A 23,072-nucleotide genomic window follows, 5' to 3' on the forward strand; every position below is an offset into this window, starting at 1 on the left:
TTTATATATTATATATTACAAAAGTTATTTAAAAGCATGTTTATTCCTTGGTTGCATGGCCAATACGCCAATACGTTTACACATGAGAATTTGGGTTATTTTTCCAAATTTTTTGGCGCTTCTGAATTGGAACGTATCGCGAATAATTGAAGATTTAGTTAAATTGTTTATTAGACGGATATACATAATAGATTTTTCATAGATTTAGTTAGTAAAAACGGTTCTTCGGACTATCATATCAATTATATTTATTTTCAAGTATTTAATGCGTTGGTATTATGTGTCTATTTCTAAAAATTAGAAGTTCGATTTGTATGAAGTTTGTCACCTTTACTACCAATCATTGAAACTTGAATTAATTCAGTCGAGTTAGCTCCATATCAATACTGATCAATTTTTCAAAAATTTTCATCTATTATATAGAAAATAATAAGTCAGGGTATTATATTACTTACGTTATTCAATATTGAACCTGAAATGTAATTTCAAAGTACAGATTTATACTAAAATTTGTAAAATATATATTTACTTGTATTTCTATTTCTAGTTCTATAAATACACTTAGTAAAGACAAAAGTGAAGGAGAGCGCTTAAAGCTTAGAGTTAGTATAAAAAAAATAAAGATAAAGATAAGAGACTTATTAAATTTATAGTACAGAAATAAAGTAGGAATATCGGTCAATGTTAGCTATGACCAATTAGTAATAAAATAAGAGGTAAAAGTTTATTTGGTAAAGATAGCAACATAGACACGTAGAGAGATAGATATATCAATTAGAGATTCAAAAAATTTTGATATTTTAAGGTCGAGAAGTGTGTTTAGTAATAGAATTTAGTGAAATATAATTTTAATTTGGAAAGCCAATAATTTTTGAATTTTTACTACAAAATAAATTTATTAATTAAAAATTTTGTTTATAATATTATAAAATTTTAAATTACTCTACGCAGCGTCCACGTTGCATCTAAACGTCAGACTTTAGCACCCCAAGCACGTTTAATTAAATACGCGCCTTTCTCTGCTATCATCACAGCTGGTGCATGCGTATTACCAGCTGTTACTTTTGGCATAATAGATGTATCCATTACACGCAAACCACGTACACCATGTACACGTAACTCATGATCAACAACCGCCATGGGATCCCGTGCTGGTCCCATTTTACACGAACCTGCCTGGTGATTTTCTGGACCAGTATTTTGACGCACCGCACACTCCCAATAAGCGTCTGAACCAAAGGTTTGTGATTCACAGCCCGTTACCACTGTACGATCTAAACGCATACCATATTGTTTCATGGGTGTTGTTTGTGACAGTCGTATAGCAAATTTGATGCCCTCGACAAGTGTTTTGACATCACGTTCATCGGTTAGATAATTTGCAAATATACGTGGGGATGCCATTGGATCAGCCGAAGCTAGTGTGACATAGCCACGAGATTTTGGATTTAATACTGCTGGAAATATTTGTATGCTGCGTGAATTATTTGAAAGTAATTCGCCCACTTGACCGGTACGTGCACAACTTGCCAAATAGCCACCGAAATAATATTGTAAATCTGGTACATCGGGACGATCAGCGTAACGTGATGCTACTTTACCAGTTACATCTGATATACCAGTACCGGACATAAGACCATCGCGGAAAAGTAAATATTCCATAGCTGTAGCCCAATTCAGTGGAGCTGTATCTGCATCCTCAATAAAGAAATTTGTGAAATAAGCAACGTGATTGTGTAGGTTTTTTCCGACACCGGGTAGATTATGAACAGTACGTATATTGACCTGATTTAAATAAAAATAAGTAATTAAGTAAAAAACCAGTTAGAAATTTTTATTACAAATGAATAATACCTTCATTAGATCTTCTTTGGGTCCAATTCCACTAAGTAAAAGTATTTGTGGTGAGTTTACAGCACCACCACTTATGATAACTTCTTTTTTCGCAATGATTTTACGCATGCTTCCAAACTGATCTACAACCTCAACACCGAGCACAGTCTTGGTATTGGCATTAACCAGCACTTTTGAAACTGTTGTGTTGAGTAGAATGTGAAGATTATTGCGTGTACGGGCAGGACGTAAGAAAGATCGTGCCGAGCTGTAACGTATACCATTGCGTGCTGTCATTTGAGCAATCATGAAGCCGGTTGAATTTTGTCCATTAAGATCTTGTATTGAAAAGCCTGTATACAATGTAATGATATCAATATCGGTTAAAACTTATTATTATGATAATGGTAGATAGCAGGGGTAGCTTATAGCTAGCTATGGAGACAACAGTCGCATTTAATATGTAATGAGAATCATCTGTTTTAGTTATAAATAATTAAATTTGTCACGCTAGGCAAGCAAACTAAGCAGGTATTTTTTGAAGGGGGCTAAAATTTTCTAACTTTATCTGCTCATAATTATTATGCCTGAAATATAACATAAAAGGCACCTATTAGATGAAGATATCTTTTAGTGCAGAATTTGGTTTTAAAATGCATGTCAATCTTTGATCTTTATATAGTCTTCATTTCATATAACCAGCGTTTTCGAGTTCAAACGTATCGTAAGTATATGCAGTTAACGGAATAACCCTTAAAAATAGTGTGACATAATTTTATCTTTGATCCGATATATTAATGTTACCTTTTCGTAAAGGCTATATGAAGGGTAAAATAATGCCTGTATCTAATGTATTTGTTGATGTAGAAAGTTTGGCTAACCCAACCGACCTTTAGTTGTCATTATGACTAATAAATACATTGACAACTCTAACTTACCTAATTCTTCGCCAGCTTTTAAGATAGCATAAGATAGTGGAGGATTGTATGGAAATTTCGAAACAGGTAATAGTCCACCCTTTGCATGATATTCTGTGCCTACTTCATCCAATTGCATATTATCTTCAGACTTAAGGAAAAATGGTAAGACATCTTTAAAACTCCAACCCGGGTTTCCCATAGCAGCCCAATCATCATAATCTTCTCGGTTGCCTCGAATGTACATCATACCATTCAGAACTGAGGTACCACCAAGAACTTTACCACGAGGCCAGTAACAGCGTTGACCTTCGGATGAAAGACAAGCCATTGGTTCTGGTTCAGTATTATAACGCCAATCAATATCGCTGCCAATGAAATTCAAAAACATAGAAGGTATTTGTGCCCCAACGGGTTCATCACCACCTTTAATTAAAAGAAAATACAAAATACAATTAAAAATATTAAATAAAATTAATTAATATAACTAATGTAATATAATATTAATTATTCTAAATATTTAGACAGTCTACAACATGAATACAGGAATACTATACTTTATAACTGGCATTTTTTCGATAAAATCTTGGGATGCCAGAGTTCAATTAGTTTAAATTCATTTTAAAATCTAGCTGTTGCCTGATTTTTTTATACTATAAAGAAGGTGTGTAAGGGACTAGGCAAGTATAACTAAATTTTTTTTCTATATTATTAAAATCAATTGATTTATAAAATCTTTCTCACATTGTTTGAATTTAAAAATTAATCTGGAAAAAATCAAGAATATATTTGTATTAATAATTTTACCAATATCTCAAGTTATGGTTTGATAAATTAATTTTTTAATATGGGCTGTTATTATAATAAATGTTTTGAAGGCACCAGGAGTTAAGTCTCCTGAGGAGTTAAGAAAAAAATGAGAAGAAAAAAAATTAAGTAAGAAAAAAATGATTCTTTTCGAAGCTTGTAGCTAATGGCAAATATAGTAAATTGATGCTTCCAAATCTATTTTACAGAGGGTTAACTGTTTGCAAAGTGATTTATAGTGGGATACTATTGTTAAAAAGTTTTCTTTATTCAACTTCTGATAATTTCCTTTAAGTGCATATGCGTTAATCTGGACTTTCATGTTTTTAAGTATTGGATCAGACATATGAGGTTTCAGAAGTTTTCAATCTTAAGTAATAATATATCATAAAACGATAACAACTAATATTAACTATCCGCAACTATACTATAGCTCTAAAAGCAGTTTCGAAGATATTTATATGTATATACTACCATAACTTTGGTATGTAACTTATAACATTTCGAGCACATACTTGAAGAAAACTTGATTACGGAGAGGTATTTATAATATAGAAATCCAAATACCTATTTTACCTGCAAATTATATTTAAAAACTCTTTAGTCATGATGGAACCAGGTAGTATATTAAAATTCAACTGCCACAACCACTTCTGCAATAAAAATGGATTTGTCAGAATTAGTTTTCGTGTAGTGAATTTTTCTTGAAGTGGTGACTGTAGATGGGAATGGCATACACATCATAAAAAATCGAAATAAAAGTTTTTCATAAATAAAAAACAGTTCATTCAACTGATATTGTGTTTAATTTACTAAAAACGTGATGATATATTAGGAAATGCAAATAAAAATAAACTGTTTATAGATTTTAATATCAATATAATATTTAGTAAATTAATTATTACCAATATCAGATATTGTACTTCGCAAAATTAAACATTGCTTACATATAAACCAAAATAACAAATATTATATTAATATAAAAAAAATTAAGTTATTTATATATATTAAAAGAATATTAATAAATAATATATCATGTTTCCACATAATATTTACTTTATCTGTCATTAAATTTGTTTTGTTGTTTTAGCACAATTTTAATTTAACAAATTCCTTTCACCATTATTATTATAAAAACAAATTTGCATAACGTAAAATTTTTATTAATATAACTTGAATTTTAAGAAACCAAATACTGAAATCCACACAAAATACAAACGTATACATTTTACTTATAGTAATAAAAAATTTTAATTATTTTTATTAACTTTTCGTTAAACTCAATTAGGCTAAATACGAGTAAAGTATTTTGACAAAAAGTTCGTGTCTTAAGTTTTTTGTCCGCACAGCCTTGAGCTAATTTATTCAAGCTCCTTATCAGTCATTGCACTTTAGCTTTGTTTATTATTATTAATAAAACTTAAAGCTAATTAATTTTTTTATTAACTTTAATAACTAATAAAATGCATTTCCGGAAATAATCTAAATTTTTATTTAAAAAAAAATTTGTATTATTAAGTAAAAATTTAATCGTATCAAAGTCACAAAAATGCTGTGACTAAAACTTTTAGCAATGACAGATAAAATGATTTTTAATTATTTTTTCTACAGTTACTTTGAAATTTATTATACCAAAGCTAAAAGTGATTTATCAACTTTGACATGAGATCGAAATTCAAAATTAAAATGTTTAAACCACAAACTTCTACTGAAAAAAATTAACACAAAAACAAGTACCGTGGGATTAAAACTCTGTGGATCAGATTTTGTCATTTTCAGTGCATCATCATTGAATAGAAGTATTTCTTTAAATAAAAGAGACAGGTATTTCATAATATAGTATATAGTGCAAAAATAAGAAATGTATGTATATACTTATTAACTATCGTGAATCACCCTACGTAACTACTTAGGAGTATAAACCACAATTCAATATGTATTTCATTTTAATATTCGTACACAAAAAACACTCACTCTTAAAAAACACTATAAAATTTATGTTTTTCATTTAATAACCAATAAAAAAAATATATTTCAGACACGAGGACTATTATCGTTAAACATGATTAGTGAAAAGTGATCATTTTTTTTCTGCTGACAGAAGAAGCTCTATGACTTTGAAAGGATCATCAGTGTTAAACGACATTCATTTAGTTATTGAAAACACTAACTAGAAGTGCAGAACTTAGACTAAGTGATTTTTTAATTATTTTTTAAAATTTATTTTTTTATCTTAAAATAAAATAATTATTATTAAAGTGATTTTAAATTTGTTTAAGATATTTAAATTTCATATATACTCATAGAAAATACTAAACTTCTATTGAAAATTCATAAAACTTTAACACAAGTACTGGATTTTATAAAATAACAATAGGGGTGTTCACTCTGTCTTGCAAACTCATTGCAAGGTGAACAAAATGCACAGATTGCACGAGCGTGTAATGGACTACAACAAAAAACACGCTTTTAGTTTCTTGCAATTGCTTGCAATCTTGCTATACCAAAACCCGTGTATATATGCTTGCAACGAAACAAAAAAGTATAAAAAACTGCTATGTACTGCAAAAACAGCTGCTTCATTTTGATGTTGTAATTCTGCAACAGATGTGTTCTCGCGTTATTGCAATTTTAGTATAGCATTCTTGCGATTCATGCACCTTGCAATGACTGCAAGATAGTACCCCCAACGTCTTAAGTATACATTCAGTCAAACTAAATGATAGAACTACGAGTAAGTTTTTTCGTACGATTCTCCAATCAGAATTACTTTACTTTATTAATATTAAACATACGTTTTTTGATAGTTTGCCTAATCACTAATCACTAGCGGTTTGTCTAATCAGTTGACGTTCCAACTTTAATTTAGAGAATATGGAACCCAGAAATATAAAACAAACTTTCGGCTGTTAATTGATTTGTAAGTAATAGACCCGCCTTCGATTATACGTCACTTTATATTGAAGCTCTTAAAGTAAAAACTTCCACAAACATGTCACCTGACAGATCTTTTATACCTTTGCTTTGTATTCGTTATATAAACTTTAAAAAAAATTAGATTTTTACAAAAAATTAATAATGTGACCACTATGTATATTAACTTTTAATGAAAATATTATAGACTATGTTCCACGATTGTATGTAGAGATCACGTACTATAATATCGATTGTACTGACTGTAGGGTGCATGCATTTTATTGCATAAAATTACTTTACCAGAAATAGTAAGAAAAACTTGTTTCAATGCAAATTGTAAACAAACAAAAATTCTACTTTACTTTTCGATTTTTAATTTATTTTATTAATTAGTAAAATGACTTATTCCGCAAATTAAATTAAAAATATATAAATTAACTCTTTAATTCAAAATAAATTCTATTTGTAAACATTTTGAGAACAAAAGTCTTAGAGATCAAATCGGTTAACAAGTCTCAATGTATATATAATCTAAGTTTATTTATATCAAAATATTTTTAAATAAATAATATAATAATATATATATGTAATAAATTTAAATATAGAAATAAATTTGTTTAGAATAAGCTTATATAAAAATATTGTATATTGATATATTAAGTACATATAATACATAAATACTATACAAATAAAATAATGTACATAAATGGTAAATAGATATAATAAGGAAATAAAAAAATCTACTCAAAACTAAATAGTTTAAATATTTAAGAATTATTTCAAAAGACCAGTTCAATCAAAGGTTTAACGATTTTTCAAAAAAAATAATTTAGTTGTCTTATGGATTATGGATTAAGATAGTCTAGAATTTCCTATTATAGTTTTAAATAGTCTGAAATTGGCTCCAAAATCTCAATAAAGTTGAAAACAATTAATTCTGTCTAAACAGCACCACGATTCCGATTCTCCGGAATAAATTTAATGATTCTTATTTAAATATAAGCTTTCATATAAACTTTGAATTAATTCACTTAAATAAGTCCCAGTATACGCCAATATTACTATATATACATAACAACGTATGGAACAGCTACTTTGTCTTAATGATTGTTCTGATATTTGTGTTCACTCTTCGAATTAAAGCCAAAATGTCAGCCATTGAGGACCTCCTAATGTCAGAAGGAGAAAGTAATTTTTGACCCAGTGACCTCCTCCTGGTTCAGATCAACGCTGGGCAGTCACAGATAATGTTCCAGTCACATTTTCCAGTCTCATCTGCTTCTAAGTACAGTCGACAATCTATCTCTTCAGATAGACCTATTTTGTTAAGGTGATAACGCAGTCCGTGGTGACCCGTAAAATATCCCACCAGCATCCTCAACTCTGTTTTGCCTAGGAAGGATACCTTACCGTTACTATAGATTGCGCGAAAACTCATTACCATTGATTTCTGTGTGACCAGGCACCCAGCAAAGCATTACTTTGTATTTAATAATGTAAAGTTTAACAAAATTTAAAAAATTTGCTTTCAAATGCTGATTAATAAATAATTTATTTGAAAAAAATACAGTTTATTTTGTAGAAAACATTTTCGAAATTTTTAAGTTTAAAGAAAATGTATATTTAATTTTTAATGGTTAAGTTATAAACACTTTATTTGAAAAAAATACAGTTTATTTTGTAGAATAATATTTAAAATTTTTTTAATTTTAATATATTAGATGCATAGTACCTACCACTTATATCATTAAGTTATGAGTGATACATTACTATAAGACTGCTTACCGACTTTCATATTAGCTTCTTTGACCAATAGCGGAACTTTGGGCAAAACAAACAAAAACAGTTTTTTGATAATTAAATTTTATGAACTATAATATAAATTTTACTGGCATTTTGCAATATACTGCCTCAATATAGATAATAACAAATAACATCCAAATCAACTAAATTTATAATATAAAATATGAATAATTTATAATAGTTAATTTTAAAACTCCTTTCTGCAAATTTGTTTTACTATCCTCAATTTTTTCTTAGTTCCAGCAATTCATACGGCACTCTAAAGATTTCCTTCAGCTTTAAGTGATTTAAAAGTGCAACGAATTGTTGAAAGTTTGTTAATTAAAATACACAAATGCAGTTAAAAACGCTCAAATAAAAACTCTCAAAATTTATAATCAGTCATCAGTCAATTAAGTACCCCTTTTACTCACCTAATCGAATTTCCACTAAGAAGGTGGAATTTGCCCTATAAAAGGTTTGGGTGAATGTTTTTTCCAGTGGCCTAAAATATTATTTGCGATCGTTTTAAGTGCAAATAAAAGCAGTGCCGAGCCTGTGCTGGAATTCGCAATAAATTTTTTTCTTACACAATTTACAAAAGATTTATGAGCTTTTAATTTTAATTGCCCGATGTCGAAGCTAACCTATTAACCAAATGAAACTGTATGTTGTTAAGATTATGAAGAAACGTTAGTATAGTCCAGATACCAATAGAAAGGATATTTGAAAATGTTGAAAATAGAGAAAATACAATAGCATAAAATGGTATATCGTTGTCTGTCTGGCAAAGTATTAAATCAGAGTAAGAATATGTGTCTTATTTGGTCCATATGCTTAACATACTACAAACTAGTCATCATCATTAATGGCGCAACGATCCTAGTTGAATATTGACCTCCCTACAAACTAGTAAAAATATTATCAAATTACTTGAAGATCTTACTAAAAATATAGCCTTTTGTAAGAATTTAGTGGCAGTGTAGCTACAATTTCTCAAGGAACAAGATAAACTTAGTGGTCAATTATATTGCCATATAAATCTCGGTGGTTTTAGAACTGTTTCGAACCTTCGATGACGTCTAAGGTGTTCATCAAGAAGAGATTTAAAAGGGGGAATTTTTCATACAGATATTTATACGTTAGTAATCTTCGTATTTAATATTTAACTATTTCAAAATGGGAAAATATATTTTTTTTAAAACATTTTTACCAGTATGGATCTCGATCCATTGGATCAGATGGATGGTGTTAGCCCTTGGGTTTTTAATAATACGGTAGCACAATGGCCTATGGGCCAAAGGATATCCCCCTGGGATCGCTGGTCCCAAACCTAACCTAACCAAACCTACCAGAACGATGATGTAAGTAACTGATATAACATTGGAATTGAAAAATAAAATAAATTTATGTAAATCTAATCCATTGCTTTCAAATTACACCCCTCTCGATACAATACACTTATGTCAACGAATTTTCCAATCCTAGAAACAGTTGTAAATGTCGATTTTTGGAATGGCTTTTAAAATCCGCGGTAATGTGGTTTTCTTCTCCTCAATCATGTCAAAATGGTGTCACTGGATTGGTTTGTTGGTGTAAAGGTATAACCAAAAGTCTCACTGTTATTCTTATATCAGCATAATCAGGTGAAGATCTTTGTCGAACAATATGAGTCAAATTTACCATGCATGTTTTTTATTCTGACTATTAGAAAGCATTATTTGACAGAATTCCACGCGATGCTAATTTTTCTAAAACTGAGTGTTTTCGGGCACAAAATCTCTTAAAGCAGAACTAATCAAAATGAAAAGTTACCAATATCAGCTAGGTGTCTAATAATCAACTGACAATTTTTGATGAGATTGATTTTTATCTTGTCAATATTTATGTAAGACATAGTCTGGCCATCGAAAGCTTAATAAAAGATTCCTAACCTTTCATCAGCAGAAATTTAACTACGCAAACAAATCAGACATTATAAAACACGTACGTAAATATTGGACAAACGCAGATAAAAGAATAAAAGAATTGCCAAAATTGAAAAGCGAAAATTAATAATTTCACCTTTTTGTATCATAGTAGTATATTTTTGAAATAAAAATAGTGATAGTTTTAAATAGCATTAATAATAATGATATGGAGAATATGTACTATTGCATTTTAGGGGTGTTTGGATTTTATTTTGATTTAAAAGGTATCTCAAGAGTTTGTATTTGTCATCCAGTCTGGGTACGCTGCCGCAATAAGGTATGTATTAACTCCATGTAGGACCTAAGCTTGTTTTACGACATTCTTTCATTCTTATCTATTTTTGACTTTTATCTTCCAGTTGGTGACATTTATATCTCTCAGATCTTGTCGAACACTGTCACTCTATCTCTTTCTCGGTCTTCCTTTTTTTGCGCTATTCTAACTTCACTCTCGAAGATTCTGACTGCTGCTTTTTCTTCGGGCATCTACTTCAAGCGTTGCTTGATTATTATTTCACTTTCCATCAGTTGATCGAGTTCATCATTATATCTTATGCAATATCGATTAACAATTACTCAATGCATTTAAAAAAATACATGTATTATTCCCATTTGAATAGAATTTATGGGAATACAATATTTACATAAAAAAAAATTATTTTTTATTTCACAAATTTAATTTGTTAAGTTCAAGCCTTTCTACAATATAGGCAAAACATACATACTTTAATTATATATATAAGACAAAAAAAAGACTTGCAGAATGTTGCACTAAAGTATTAAACCAGTTCTTAAACAGTAACGAAAAATTAATCACCACATTGTCCCTTCTGTTTCTATCCCTCAGCAATCTGAATAACACACATCCTAAAAGACTGCGTTCCCCGCAAAACTATACAAATCATATATTATCATATATCGGGTTGGTAAAGAACAACCCGATCATCTACGCATTCAAAAATTATTATGCTTTTTGAAATCGAATAATCCATTTAACCTAATCTGAATTATTCCATAAATATTTTTTTATACTCATAAGACCAACATTAAGACCACAATACCTATTACTTTATAAAATTAGTTAATTTTTTAATATAAGAACAAAGAATAATTTAAAAAAAAATTTAATTAAAAACTTAAACTCTTGAAGTAGATTATAATGCATAGCAATATTCAATTAGAAGTTATATTGATTAGCTGAAAAAGTATGTGGGATCTTCGAGAAACAAATATTACTATTTGTATGTACCTTCTGCTCAAAAAGTACTCGGATTTTGTAAATAAAACACACAAATTTAAATTTTATTCCAAATTTATTTTATCTCCTTCAAAATATGCTCCTTCTGAAGCGATACCCATATGCCAACGCTTAACCCAATCTTCCATACACTTTTCGCAGGCCCGTGAAGGTAGGGATTTTGTTCATTCAGCGAATTCTCTTTTTTCCGATTCAATCGACTCAAAACACTTACCACGAAGGGGCAATTTGAGTTTTGGGAACAGGAAAAAGTCGCACGGATCCAGATCTGGCGAATATGGTGCCTAAGCGATGACAGTGGTGCCGTGTTTGGTCAAAAAATCGCGTACAACAAGAATTTTCCATAGGAAAAACCGCTAAATGCACTTGAGGTAGTCTCACATTAACAGCTGCTGTAAACAAACTAATTGACAGATTGCGCTCAGATGACCATATGTCAAGAAAGGGTGTACCAATATAACAAAAAAAATTTTGAAAAAGCTTTATTACTTAAGGAGTAGTTAACAAACAACAAAATCCGGATACTTTTTGAGCAGAAGGTATTGGTATCCGAAATAAATTCAAAGTTGTTGACAAAATATGCTGCTAACTTAAACTAGAAACGGTTTATGCCATTTAAAATCAGAAAACTACATTAATTATAAATTTTACTTAAAATTTTCAGGAAAAAAAAAAAATCATTTGATCTTTTATAAAAATGATCTGTGGGTTAAAAGAGGTGTATATTAATAAATTTACCTAGCACACTGATATATACCTATTCCTATATTACAAGAATTAGAAAAATTTATAATCTTCTAGATAGAAAGGAATTAAATAGTACTTTAAAATTAGTCCTTTTCTAAAAGAAATTTACTCCTACAACTCTTACTAATATTTATTTATAAATTTGATAGATATACAAATAGTAAATATTTGGAATTTTGTAAATGAAATTATAAATCATTAACTTCGTTACGGTTTAAAATTTTACAAAATTAATGTATTTTTAATTACTAAACATCGAATGCAGTTTTCGCAATTGTCATTTGAGTCACATTTATTTCGCTTTTAAATTCGTTAAATACTACATTTGAAAACTTTATTATTCAAAAATTATAATTATTTGAATGCAGTTTGAATCATTGCATGCAACTAATTTTTTGATTCGATATCTTTACCATATGTTGAATAATTGTATCTAATTTGTGTCAATAGTAATTATTTTATTGTTAAACATAAAATTTTGAATTTTGATTGCTTTTCAACATGTTCTGAACATAATTGGTATATAATTAAATTACTTACTTTAATAATATATTTATGTATACATACATATAAATACATACTTATATATAAATGTATATATATACTTGTTATTCAATTGTAATTAATTTATTTCGTTAGATAATTTGTTATTCTCTTGATTCACAGTCAAATGTTAATTAATCCATTAGAACTTATCACATGTATGACATCTTATAATAACTGCAACGGTGACTTTAAGCCATTCCTTGGCTCCGTCTAAAATTGTTTATATTCATAACATAATTTTTATATAAGCGTACAATAAGCACCTTTTCAACCTATTGTGAAATCAGATAGACCTTAAATTTACTATACATTACTCATTCAGCACTGCATAATTTTTCACGAATATTTACTGAATCTTAAAATAATTATAAAAGAAACTTATTCTAGAAAATTTAGAGAAGTATACACTATTTATACATATTTCAATGACTGATTATTTTAATTATTGAATATGAATATGAATATATCAAAGAATCAACTTATTAATCAGTATTTAATTATTAATTCAAGCCAAATCTTAATTTCCTCTTTGGAAAACTTCATATTAGTTTCCAAATAATAATATATACTTAATATTCCTATGTGGGAGCTGCTGCATTATCAAATCATATATAATATAAATATTTAATTCAAACTCACATCAACGATAAAGTATGAATTATAGTTTTTCCCGTTAATATTTTTAATATTAAGTAAGCGATTTGACTAGTTAAGATTTCGCTAGGACTCCTCTGGCGCCACCTTCAATTGTCGATGGCAGCTTTACATAATTTCTTCTATGACTTTGTGGACTATGTCCACAAAAAATCTGATAAAAAACGAAACTTCCAAAGTAAGCTTTGTAAAGATCCAGTGATTTCTTATGTTAATTAATTAAAGATAGAAGATATTAGAGTACTTCATCATCAAATATCCAACACGTTAATCACGTCTCAAGAACAACACAGATTATTTCATCTGTTACTGCCCAGAAAGAACTAATTTGAAAGAACTAATTGCGGTTGATTTGTTTTAATATCTTAAACATAAATGATGTTCTTTATATAATGCAAGTTAAATATATATATATATAGTTATATAATGCAAGTTAAAAAACTAAGAAATGCAAGTTAAAGTATCCTAACCAGACAAAGTGCCATAGTTTTATTCTGTCTTATACTCAATTAGGGTGATTAGGGTGGCCTAATCAGACAAAGTGCCTTAGTTTTATTCTGCCCTGTACTTAACAAACCTCAAAATTTAATGGTAAATGGTAATTTTATGGTATATGAAACTGGAGATGTTCAAAGACATAAGAGATTACAGAAATTTTAGATCTCAATCAGAATATTCCATCAATTCCATCAATTAATGTGTCCACCGTTGTCAATGGGACACGTTAATTTAAGTTAACATATCGTAAATTTTGCTTTTTATTTAAATACATAAAAAGATTAAAAGTAAACACTTAAGTAATACTAAAGATTCATTTGCTATTTTACTATCAGCACTTAATTGAATTTAAAGTGACATTTTACTGAGTAACTTTTAAATAATGTACATTAGTATTGTCAGTAGTTTTGACCTTTCGGACTGACAACACAACCTTTGCCTTTTTTGGAACTCTTTCACTTTTTCCATTCACTATTTTAAGTGTTGTTTATTCCACAAAATGTAGTGGTGGATCTATGATTTAGATATAGTTATGAATGTTTACAAATAGCGTTTTTCTGAACCATTCTAATAAAGCCTTAGAAATATTACAGCGAATTAGTCAAATGTCATCAAAACATTAACTTTTATTCAATATTTTGTAGATGAACTAACTACCTACAGTTGCATGAAAGTTATTGATATATATTCCATAGTCATCTAATATTTAGTGAATTTCTTGAACGGTTTTATGAGTGATAGTAGTATTTGGGAATCCGAAATGATCTACCATCAAGTGAACTGATATGTTCGACATGAAGCATCTATAAATGTAATTTTTTAAAGTGTTCAAAGTAAAAATACAATTTTAATATATTGATAATTTATAAATAGTTTTTTCGTTCTTAGTTCAGGTATATAGGAATAGCACAGTTTTGGAAAGGAAAAAGCCCTTTACTGAAGAACAAAATTAATTTGTAGAATTTATAACACTTTTATTATTCATAGTAAAATGTTTAAATATAAAATTTTCAGAAAAATTTTTTAGTTGCATGAGAACTATCGATACCGATAGTTATGGTTTGGCTGCAGAGAACTGCTTCCAAATAATGGAAATTTACTTTGGAAAAAATTTATTTGTTCACGAAGTTTATAGAGCACTTTGTGTTTAGTGATGAAGCTCATTTATGGTTAAATGGCTATGATAATTAGCAAAATTGACGTATATGGAGCGAAGATAATCATCAAGCTGTTAACGAATCCATTCAAATTTGCTGTTTGGTGCGGTTAACACGCTGGCGACATTAACGGTTCTTATTTCTTTCGAAATGAGAAAGGAGCTGCCGTTACGGCGCTATCGAGCCGTGCTCACTGAATTTTTGTTTAAAAAAATTAATCAGGTAAATATCGACGACATTTGGTTTCAACAAGACGGTGCAATTTACCATATAGCGCATTTAACATTCGATTTATTCGGAAATCAATTTGGTAACAACTTTTTTCCAGAAGTGGACCTCTTGTTCGTACCTCTCAATTATTTTTTATGGGGCTCTGTTAAGTCATTGGTTTATGCCCACAAATCAGCAACTCCTGAATCATTGGAAGCCATTGTTTATGCCACCATTAACGACATACGGCCATATTCATTGCAAAAAAATATTCATAAATTGGACTGCCCGAATGGGCCATATAATTCGTAGCCGCAACAGACATAAGCCAGAAATCATATTCGAAAAATAAATGCCATGAAATTTCTACCTAATAATAATAAAATATTTTCTTTCCTATAATATTTCGGTTTTATATTATGATTTGAAGTTCTCATGCAGCTAAACTAACACCCGACAGTTTATCTAATACATATATTATAACGAGAAAAAATTTAGCTTTATACATGCTGAAGATTCAATGCTTTTGACAGATAGTTACTTCAAATTATTGTTTCTATTTTTTATTAAGTAGATGTTTTTTAATTGATTTAATTATACATATTTTTTTAATAATATCGCATGCACATATACATTTATACATTATATATGAAACCTTATTTTCCTTATTAAACCACATTAAATTTATAGTAAATTCAAGACTTGGTTTGACTGTATCCACAAATGACTCTCATACAAATTTTAGTCAATACCTTAAAATCTCTGTTTGTCGATAGGTAGTTGAAAGAGGGGCCAGTCAAATATATGATAGTCGTGATAGTTAAAAATATGTGGTTTATATAGATTCTGATATCGTTTGAACATTAATGAACCAGTTATGGACGATATCAAGTGTGATAGAAATATATTAAATTTTTATACATACATACAACATACAACTATTAAATATACGGTTGAGTGAAAACATTTCATACACTAATAAAACTCCATAATAATAAAGTCAAATAAATAAATTTCAATGTGATATCCTGACTCTGACATATATTTTTCCAGCTAGAAAAAAAATTGCTTTAAGGATGTCAAGGTACTGACGTTAAAATTGGCCAGAAGTTTTCGAAATAGGCTTTAAACATAAAAAAGTTGAATGCAAATAAGTGCTTAAACACACAAAAAATGCACATATGTTATAGTTGCCGAAGTTATGGATTGTCTTTCGTCATTTTATAATAAAATAGATTCAAAATAAAAACAACTTTCGATAAAAAGACAACAAACACGATTGAGAGACTGAAGGTTGAATAAAAATGAAAGACTAAATTACTGAAATATAGTAACGAAAATTAATGCAAGTGGAAATGGTAAACGATACAGAACTGTTGTTTAGAAGGGAGTATTAGTTACTTCGCATTAGAAATTTATATACTGTAATCAATTATTACCTTTTAAAAGTGAAATAATCCACGAATATTACTGTTTCTCATTAGACCAATTGAATGGCGATTTGAAAAACACCTCAAAATCATTTACTACAGCAATTAAAACAGATATTGAAAATGATGTCAAGTTCAAATACAATTAAAGTTGACAATTGTGGAACTTAATTAAAAACAATAAAGAATAAGATTTGGAACCATAAGTTCATTAAGTTTTTAACTGATATTTAAAAATATTTTCCCTTTAAGTATTGTGTTCATAACATGGACAGTTATATTCCAAAAATTCTTCAGATGATCGAAATGACCGATACATTTTTATCTTTAATACAGAATTTATTAAACTGTAAAAACACTGTCAAAAAAGTATTTGCTAGTATACCACTTATTGGCACAAGTCTATACCACTGATAGGTAATACCTCATACGAGTAAATGATACAAAATTAAGTTTACAATAACCAATCCAATTTTAGAAGAACCAATCAACTTATTAACACTAATAACTTAGTATTGAGTGTCTGAATTATACAATTAAGACCCAATATTGGTGAAAGTTTCACACCAAAAATCACAAATTTTTCGCCAAAGTGACGTCAAGTTTAATGCCTATTTATTTATTATTCTTCCAAATAAACTAAATATTGCTGGCCATAATAGGAAAAATTTGTAAAATTGTTCATAAACAATTAAACAAATTAGAAGACTTCAAAATCAATGAGAGTCCCAATTATAGTATGGAGTGCTTAATTTATATATACGAATATATTTTCGGTAAACATCTCTTGAAGGTTGGAGATAATTCATTAGTTGAAGAAAAATTTGACAGCTGATATAATAGAACTTGCTTTAAAAAAAGCTCGGTAAGTTGGTGCCCTGTCAAATATGGAACGTAAAAAGAAGCATTTTTGACATATTATTTATACGTCCTCACTATGGAATAGGAAAAATTATATAATCTTATAGGATCCGATGTATCTTATAATCCGATATATATAAAGCAAAACTACTGTGTAAAATTTAGACTTGACACATTTGGTGTTTAAGATTCCCCACGTTCTAGAAAACCAGTTGAAGCTTATGAAGACACAATAAAGACATTAATTGATGCTATAATTAGATACACACAAAATATGTAAAAGTTAAAGTGCTTACAAACAGCACTAAAAACGGGCGAAACATATAGAAAAGATGAATACAAAAACAATTCTACAAAAGCAGTAATCGTGCTAACACAGCCAACTTTGGTGAAGTAATGCCAATATTGTCAAAGAAACAGATACACCTGTCGTTAGGCCTCTGTAGCAATAGTTTCAATATTTAAAAACGGAAAAATTAAAGTTATATCAAATTATATTTAAAAACAAAATTTATGGAAGCAGAAAATCTTAATAAACAAAGCATCTTATTTCATTGTTTATCAAAATGATATTTTTTTGGCTATCAGGATCTTTTGTGACTAATGCTTTTGAAAAAAACTTTGATTTCCATATTAGAATAAGCAATTGATTCTTATAGATATTAGTATAAACAAGCTGTTCTGTATATTATGAGTCCATAATATAAATAACGACACATTGGTGACTAATGCTGATGCAGCTAAATGTATACACTATACAAATATGTAAAGCCCGTATAATTAAATTTCATTACTTAAGATAAATTATCAGTACTTTTCTATTCGACATATTCGTAGTTTAGGCTTAACTATTTAATTAGTTAAAGAATTGTAAACTTCAGATGTCGTAATAACAGAATGCTCTTCAGTCTAAGGAAACAATGTTTTAAGATAGTGAGTATTATTATAGTTTTTAATAGAAAGTCTGAAATTTGATTACTTTTATTTTAAACTCAGAGTTTTAATTAGATTTAAATAGTGCATGCAAATAATCCTGTTAATCTGTCACTTCATTATTTGAAGCATCACTCAGTTACTCATAATAGTTATATGAACTAATTAAATAGTCACATCACTTTCAAATATAAAATAATGCAAGTCGAATATTGCAATTAATTTTGTGAAATGTCGTTTTTTCTGTTTGCTACCAACAATAATTAAATAGACTACATTTAACGTTACATTAATGGACACGTAATGAACTAACTAACAATAAATTTTAAAATAAAGCTGCAAGCAGATTAGATAATGAATCCGATCACTTTCAATAGTATAAATAAAACCATAAAAGTTTTAGACTATGTAAGTTTCCTAGACTTGATAGTAACTTTTCGATATAATTACAATGGATGATTGAGCATCTCCAAAATTACCTAAAATCAATAGGGGCTGCTTTACACTCTGTTGCGATTGTGTAAATACCAGGAAAAGCACTAAACATCGACTAATACTTTTAGCACCTTATCTTACTGATATTACTTATAGGTATTACTAATCCACTGAATGTTACCATAGATGACTCATTAGCAAAACTCCAAAAACTAGCATCATCACTTTATTTTGTGATTAAAGGCATTATGCATTAAACAGAACGCTAAGGATATTAGGAAGTTTCTGTGATATAATTTATATACAAATTATGTTCCCATTATCTTCAAAGAAAAATGACAACAACCGAATAAAAGCTTTTTAAAAAAATCCTCAATGTGCAACATTTGCAAATTACCTCAAATATATTGAAGAATGACTGTTCAAATAGCATATTAAAATTAATTACATAAGTATTCACCTTCAGAAAAGGCAACTACTCAAGTGTAACAATTAACAACAATTAACAAAAAGACTATTATATGAGGCAAATTACCTTGGTACTAATTGTGTTGGAAGTCTAACAGGGGAAACACATCTTCATGAAAAAAATCGAATAAACGTGAAAAGCACAGAATGGCAATCATTAATAGGGCGAAGGTCGCAACTCAAATTGAAACCTGAAAAAGTTTTTTTTTCACTAAACAAATATATAATCCATTTGAGGTGCTGATATCACAAATAATTGTAGTTTTTTCACAAAACAACCATAACACATTTAATATGTTGATGATACCAAGTTATAGTTTACTGTTCTGGCAACCCATAATTTCGTTCGCATATCTGATACTGCAACGTGTACAATTCCAAACTTTAAGGAACTTAACTAACTCGGCATGGTATATGAATAATATATTATATATGGAGACCTGAGTTTTTCAACAACAAATGAAAATATATCAAGATTATATGTAAAGAAACATTTAATAGGTTACATGAAATGCAGTATTAATATTGGAGAGATATAGAGTGCAATCATTACACTACATAAGCACAACAGTTGGCTATACGTGATGTATTAAGTATTTGCTTCCTTTTTCTTTCATCTTCGATTGTTTATTTTTTCATTTTCTCCTAACTTTTTCTTTATACCTAAGGCAAAAATAATAAAATTACTTTAATTCAAGTTTATTTACAAGCCGAAAGACATCTTCTAAAGGTTACTAACTGATATTCTTTAATTCTTTAATATTTCGAGATGTGTTCACTACAAGGTTAACTCTTAAAAAAATTATATTAAAGCATTACTCATTTGTTAAATTTTACAAGTTTTCCCACTAACTAACTATAAACTATATAACGAAGACTATTATATTGGAAATTTATAGAGAGTCTTTATAAAATATATATTTATATGTTTTTCTGCAATGACATTTAAAAATGCCATAAAATTCTGTATAAAAAAATTTCTCATAACTTAATTTAATTTTAGAATAATTTAGGTTATGTCAGTTAATAGAGATTATAGCTAAAGCGGGCTACTCATGTTATGAAAAACGAACTTAACAGCAATTTTATTGATATTTAATTAAGAATCCTCAACATCATTAATTAAAGTAATTAAGTCAGATACTAAAAACGTCCTTTTTACAAAATAGGCATATTTGCTTGTGTATATTTTTGATATAATACAGTTAAAAACAATATTTATAATACTAAATTAATTTTTATATTAATTATAAAGAAACACCCTACATACATGCAGTAAAAGCTCAATTATATATCTCAAATATATTTATTTAAAAAGACACCAGCTGAAATGCCAACTAACTGTGAACAAAACAACAACAAGAAACGAACAGCCAGCTAACAGCACTAAAAACGCAGTAATAATTTTCTGTAAGAAAACTTTTGTATAAATACTTAATAAAAATTTATTCACATCGTTCTCATTATTCTTATTTAAGATATTTTTAAGAGATATCTCTTTGCTTTCTAAATTTGTTTTACTGAACTATAAAATAAATAAGCGCCATGTTATGTAGAGTGTCATGGGCTTGTCAAAATTGTATATTTTTGGCTTTGACGAAAATGTGTGTTATGCAGAGTGTCACAGAAATTGTAATAATTTACTTTTAAAAGACACAAATGTTAATATTTATTACTCAATAGAACTGCTATACCCAAGTGACTAGGCAATGATAGCCTCACGACCGGCTCTCATGAACCGACATATTGTTTTTTCTCTCTCTCAATTTTATAATTTGCATTGAAAACAACAATTTTGTTCATGACGAGCCCATGACACTCATACATATTCATATTCAGATTAACTAACTATTTGTTATAAATATAAAACTATATATATTAAAATACATATTATTTGTAATAACATTCACCTACCTGCTTCAATGAGTAGGACTTTCCAATTTGGCACTTCAGACAGACGTGATGCAACCACAGAACCAGCTGAACCACCACCAACCACAATGAAGTCATATTCATAATCTGGTTCTGAACGAAACTATAAAGCAAAAAGTAAAAATTACAATACAACATAAAAGCGAATTAAAAAAGGACTTTATTATCCTTAATACATAAATAAAATAAGATAAAATACTTACCCTTGAACTCGCTCTGCCACATGGGTCTTCTAAATCACATTGTGAACGTATGAAAACCTCTAATAAGCCCATAAATAACATAAAAGCGCTACCACCACATGTTGCAGCCAGCGTTGGTCCGGTTGGTACACTCACTAAGCAATCACAGTTTGAAGTAGCAGACATTGTATCTATCGTTGTAGCTGTTGTTATTGTAGATTGTTGCTGTTGTTGCTGTTGTTGTTGTTGCGCGTAAACTTAAACTTTATGTCTGACCAAGTTAAGATTGATCGCGCCGCTGCGATTTGTATATGTGCCACTGGTTTGTAGGTTTTTTCCTTAGTGTTTGCTTGTTACTAGTAGCTACTGCTCTTTACCATCACTGCAAGATAAAGATAATAAAGTATTGAAATTACGTTTTTGATGAGTGTTTCGTTTTTAATTTTTTTTTCATCTAAAGTTTTTATGTCAACCATAAACAAACATGCAAGTGATTGACATTTAGTGGCCAAATGTAGTTTTTTTTTTGCTTGATTACAAGAATTATATTCTTTTGTGTTATATGCAATTGTTTTTGGTGTTAAAAGCACATTTTGAAAAGTAAAAGTTTTTGCTTTTATGTGCAGCATGCGATATTCATCGACGGCAAATAGAAAAGTTCAACGTTTGTTGCTTAAGTCTTTTGTTTATACAAACAAAACCACTTTACTTTCAATAGTTAAATATTAAAACACTTACAATATGCTTATCAGAAATTATTTACATTATTGTATTTCTAGTTATTATTTAATAATTTATGATATTTTTCGTTTGTATTAATCTTTTTTTCACTTTTGAATGACTGCATTAACAAGCAATTGTTTAAACCAAATGAAATACTTTTAAAAAATCAGTGAGAATAAGTAATCATGTTAATAGTAAAGTACAAAAAAATTGAATGGTTAATATGTTGCATACAAATGAAAGTAGCAAAATTGCTTTTTAACAACTGATAGAATAATTTATATATAGGAAGAAATGCACTCATGTGGAATGAGTGATCGTTTAAATATGTTGTCAAAATGCTATAACAGCAAAAACTGTTAAAAAATAGTATAGGAGAAATTTAACATAGTCGAAAAAAGGCAAGTCCAGAACAATGAATTAATTCGTATAAATATAACATAATAATTTTAAACTATTATTACATATTCTTTGCAGGATTTTAACATTCAATTAAAAATTCGTTTCAACAGGTAGATTTTTGTTTGAAATGTAGATATATAAGCATTTACCTCAACTTTATTCTAAAGAATCAAAAATTTCAACCGCTACAACCAATTTAATGGTGCAAAGTTAAAGGAAAATGTAGTATAAGGAGGAAACAAATCTCGCGCCTATGAAATTTCAGACATTGGACTAACATGGCGTTAGTCCATTCAAAAACGTATTGATTCCTAATGAAATCTGATAGTTTTTACAATTTCCATTCAGTTAATTTTTTGTCCATTTTATAAAACGGCAAACCCTAAACGAAACACATGATGCTATAAATGG

General features: G+C 28.7%; 2 protein-coding genes across 3 annotated transcripts in view; one reads left to right on the forward strand and one right to left on the reverse strand.

Moving 5' to 3' along the window:
• Window positions 1-23,072, forward strand: part of LOC119682735 (serine/threonine-protein kinase PAK 3-like) — a 491,650-nt gene that overhangs the window by 15,808 nt on the left and 452,770 nt on the right. The window lies entirely within an intron of this gene.
• On the reverse strand, window positions 869-21,722 carry LOC119682732 (glucose dehydrogenase [FAD, quinone]). Of its 2 annotated transcripts, none has more exons than XM_038096235.1 (5): window positions 21,558-21,722; window positions 21,337-21,457; window positions 2,772-3,176; window positions 1,855-2,186; window positions 869-1,785 (listed from the first exon to the last, which is right to left on the reverse strand). In XM_038096235.1, exons 1-5 carry the CDS (start codon window positions 21,720-21,722, stop codon window positions 934-936), a joined length of 1,875 nt encoding a protein of 624 aa, XP_037952163.1. In that variant the 3' UTR covers window positions 869-933. The 2 variants fall into 2 exon arrangements, with proteins under 2 accessions (XP_037952163.1, XP_037952164.1); XM_038096236.1 differs by having other exon boundaries at window positions 973-1,785.

Source organism: Teleopsis dalmanni, chromosome 2, assembly GCF_002237135.1.
Source record: "Teleopsis dalmanni isolate 2A chromosome 2, ASM223713v2, whole genome shotgun sequence".
Taxonomy (NCBI): domain Eukaryota; kingdom Metazoa; phylum Arthropoda; class Insecta; order Diptera; family Diopsidae; genus Teleopsis; species Teleopsis dalmanni.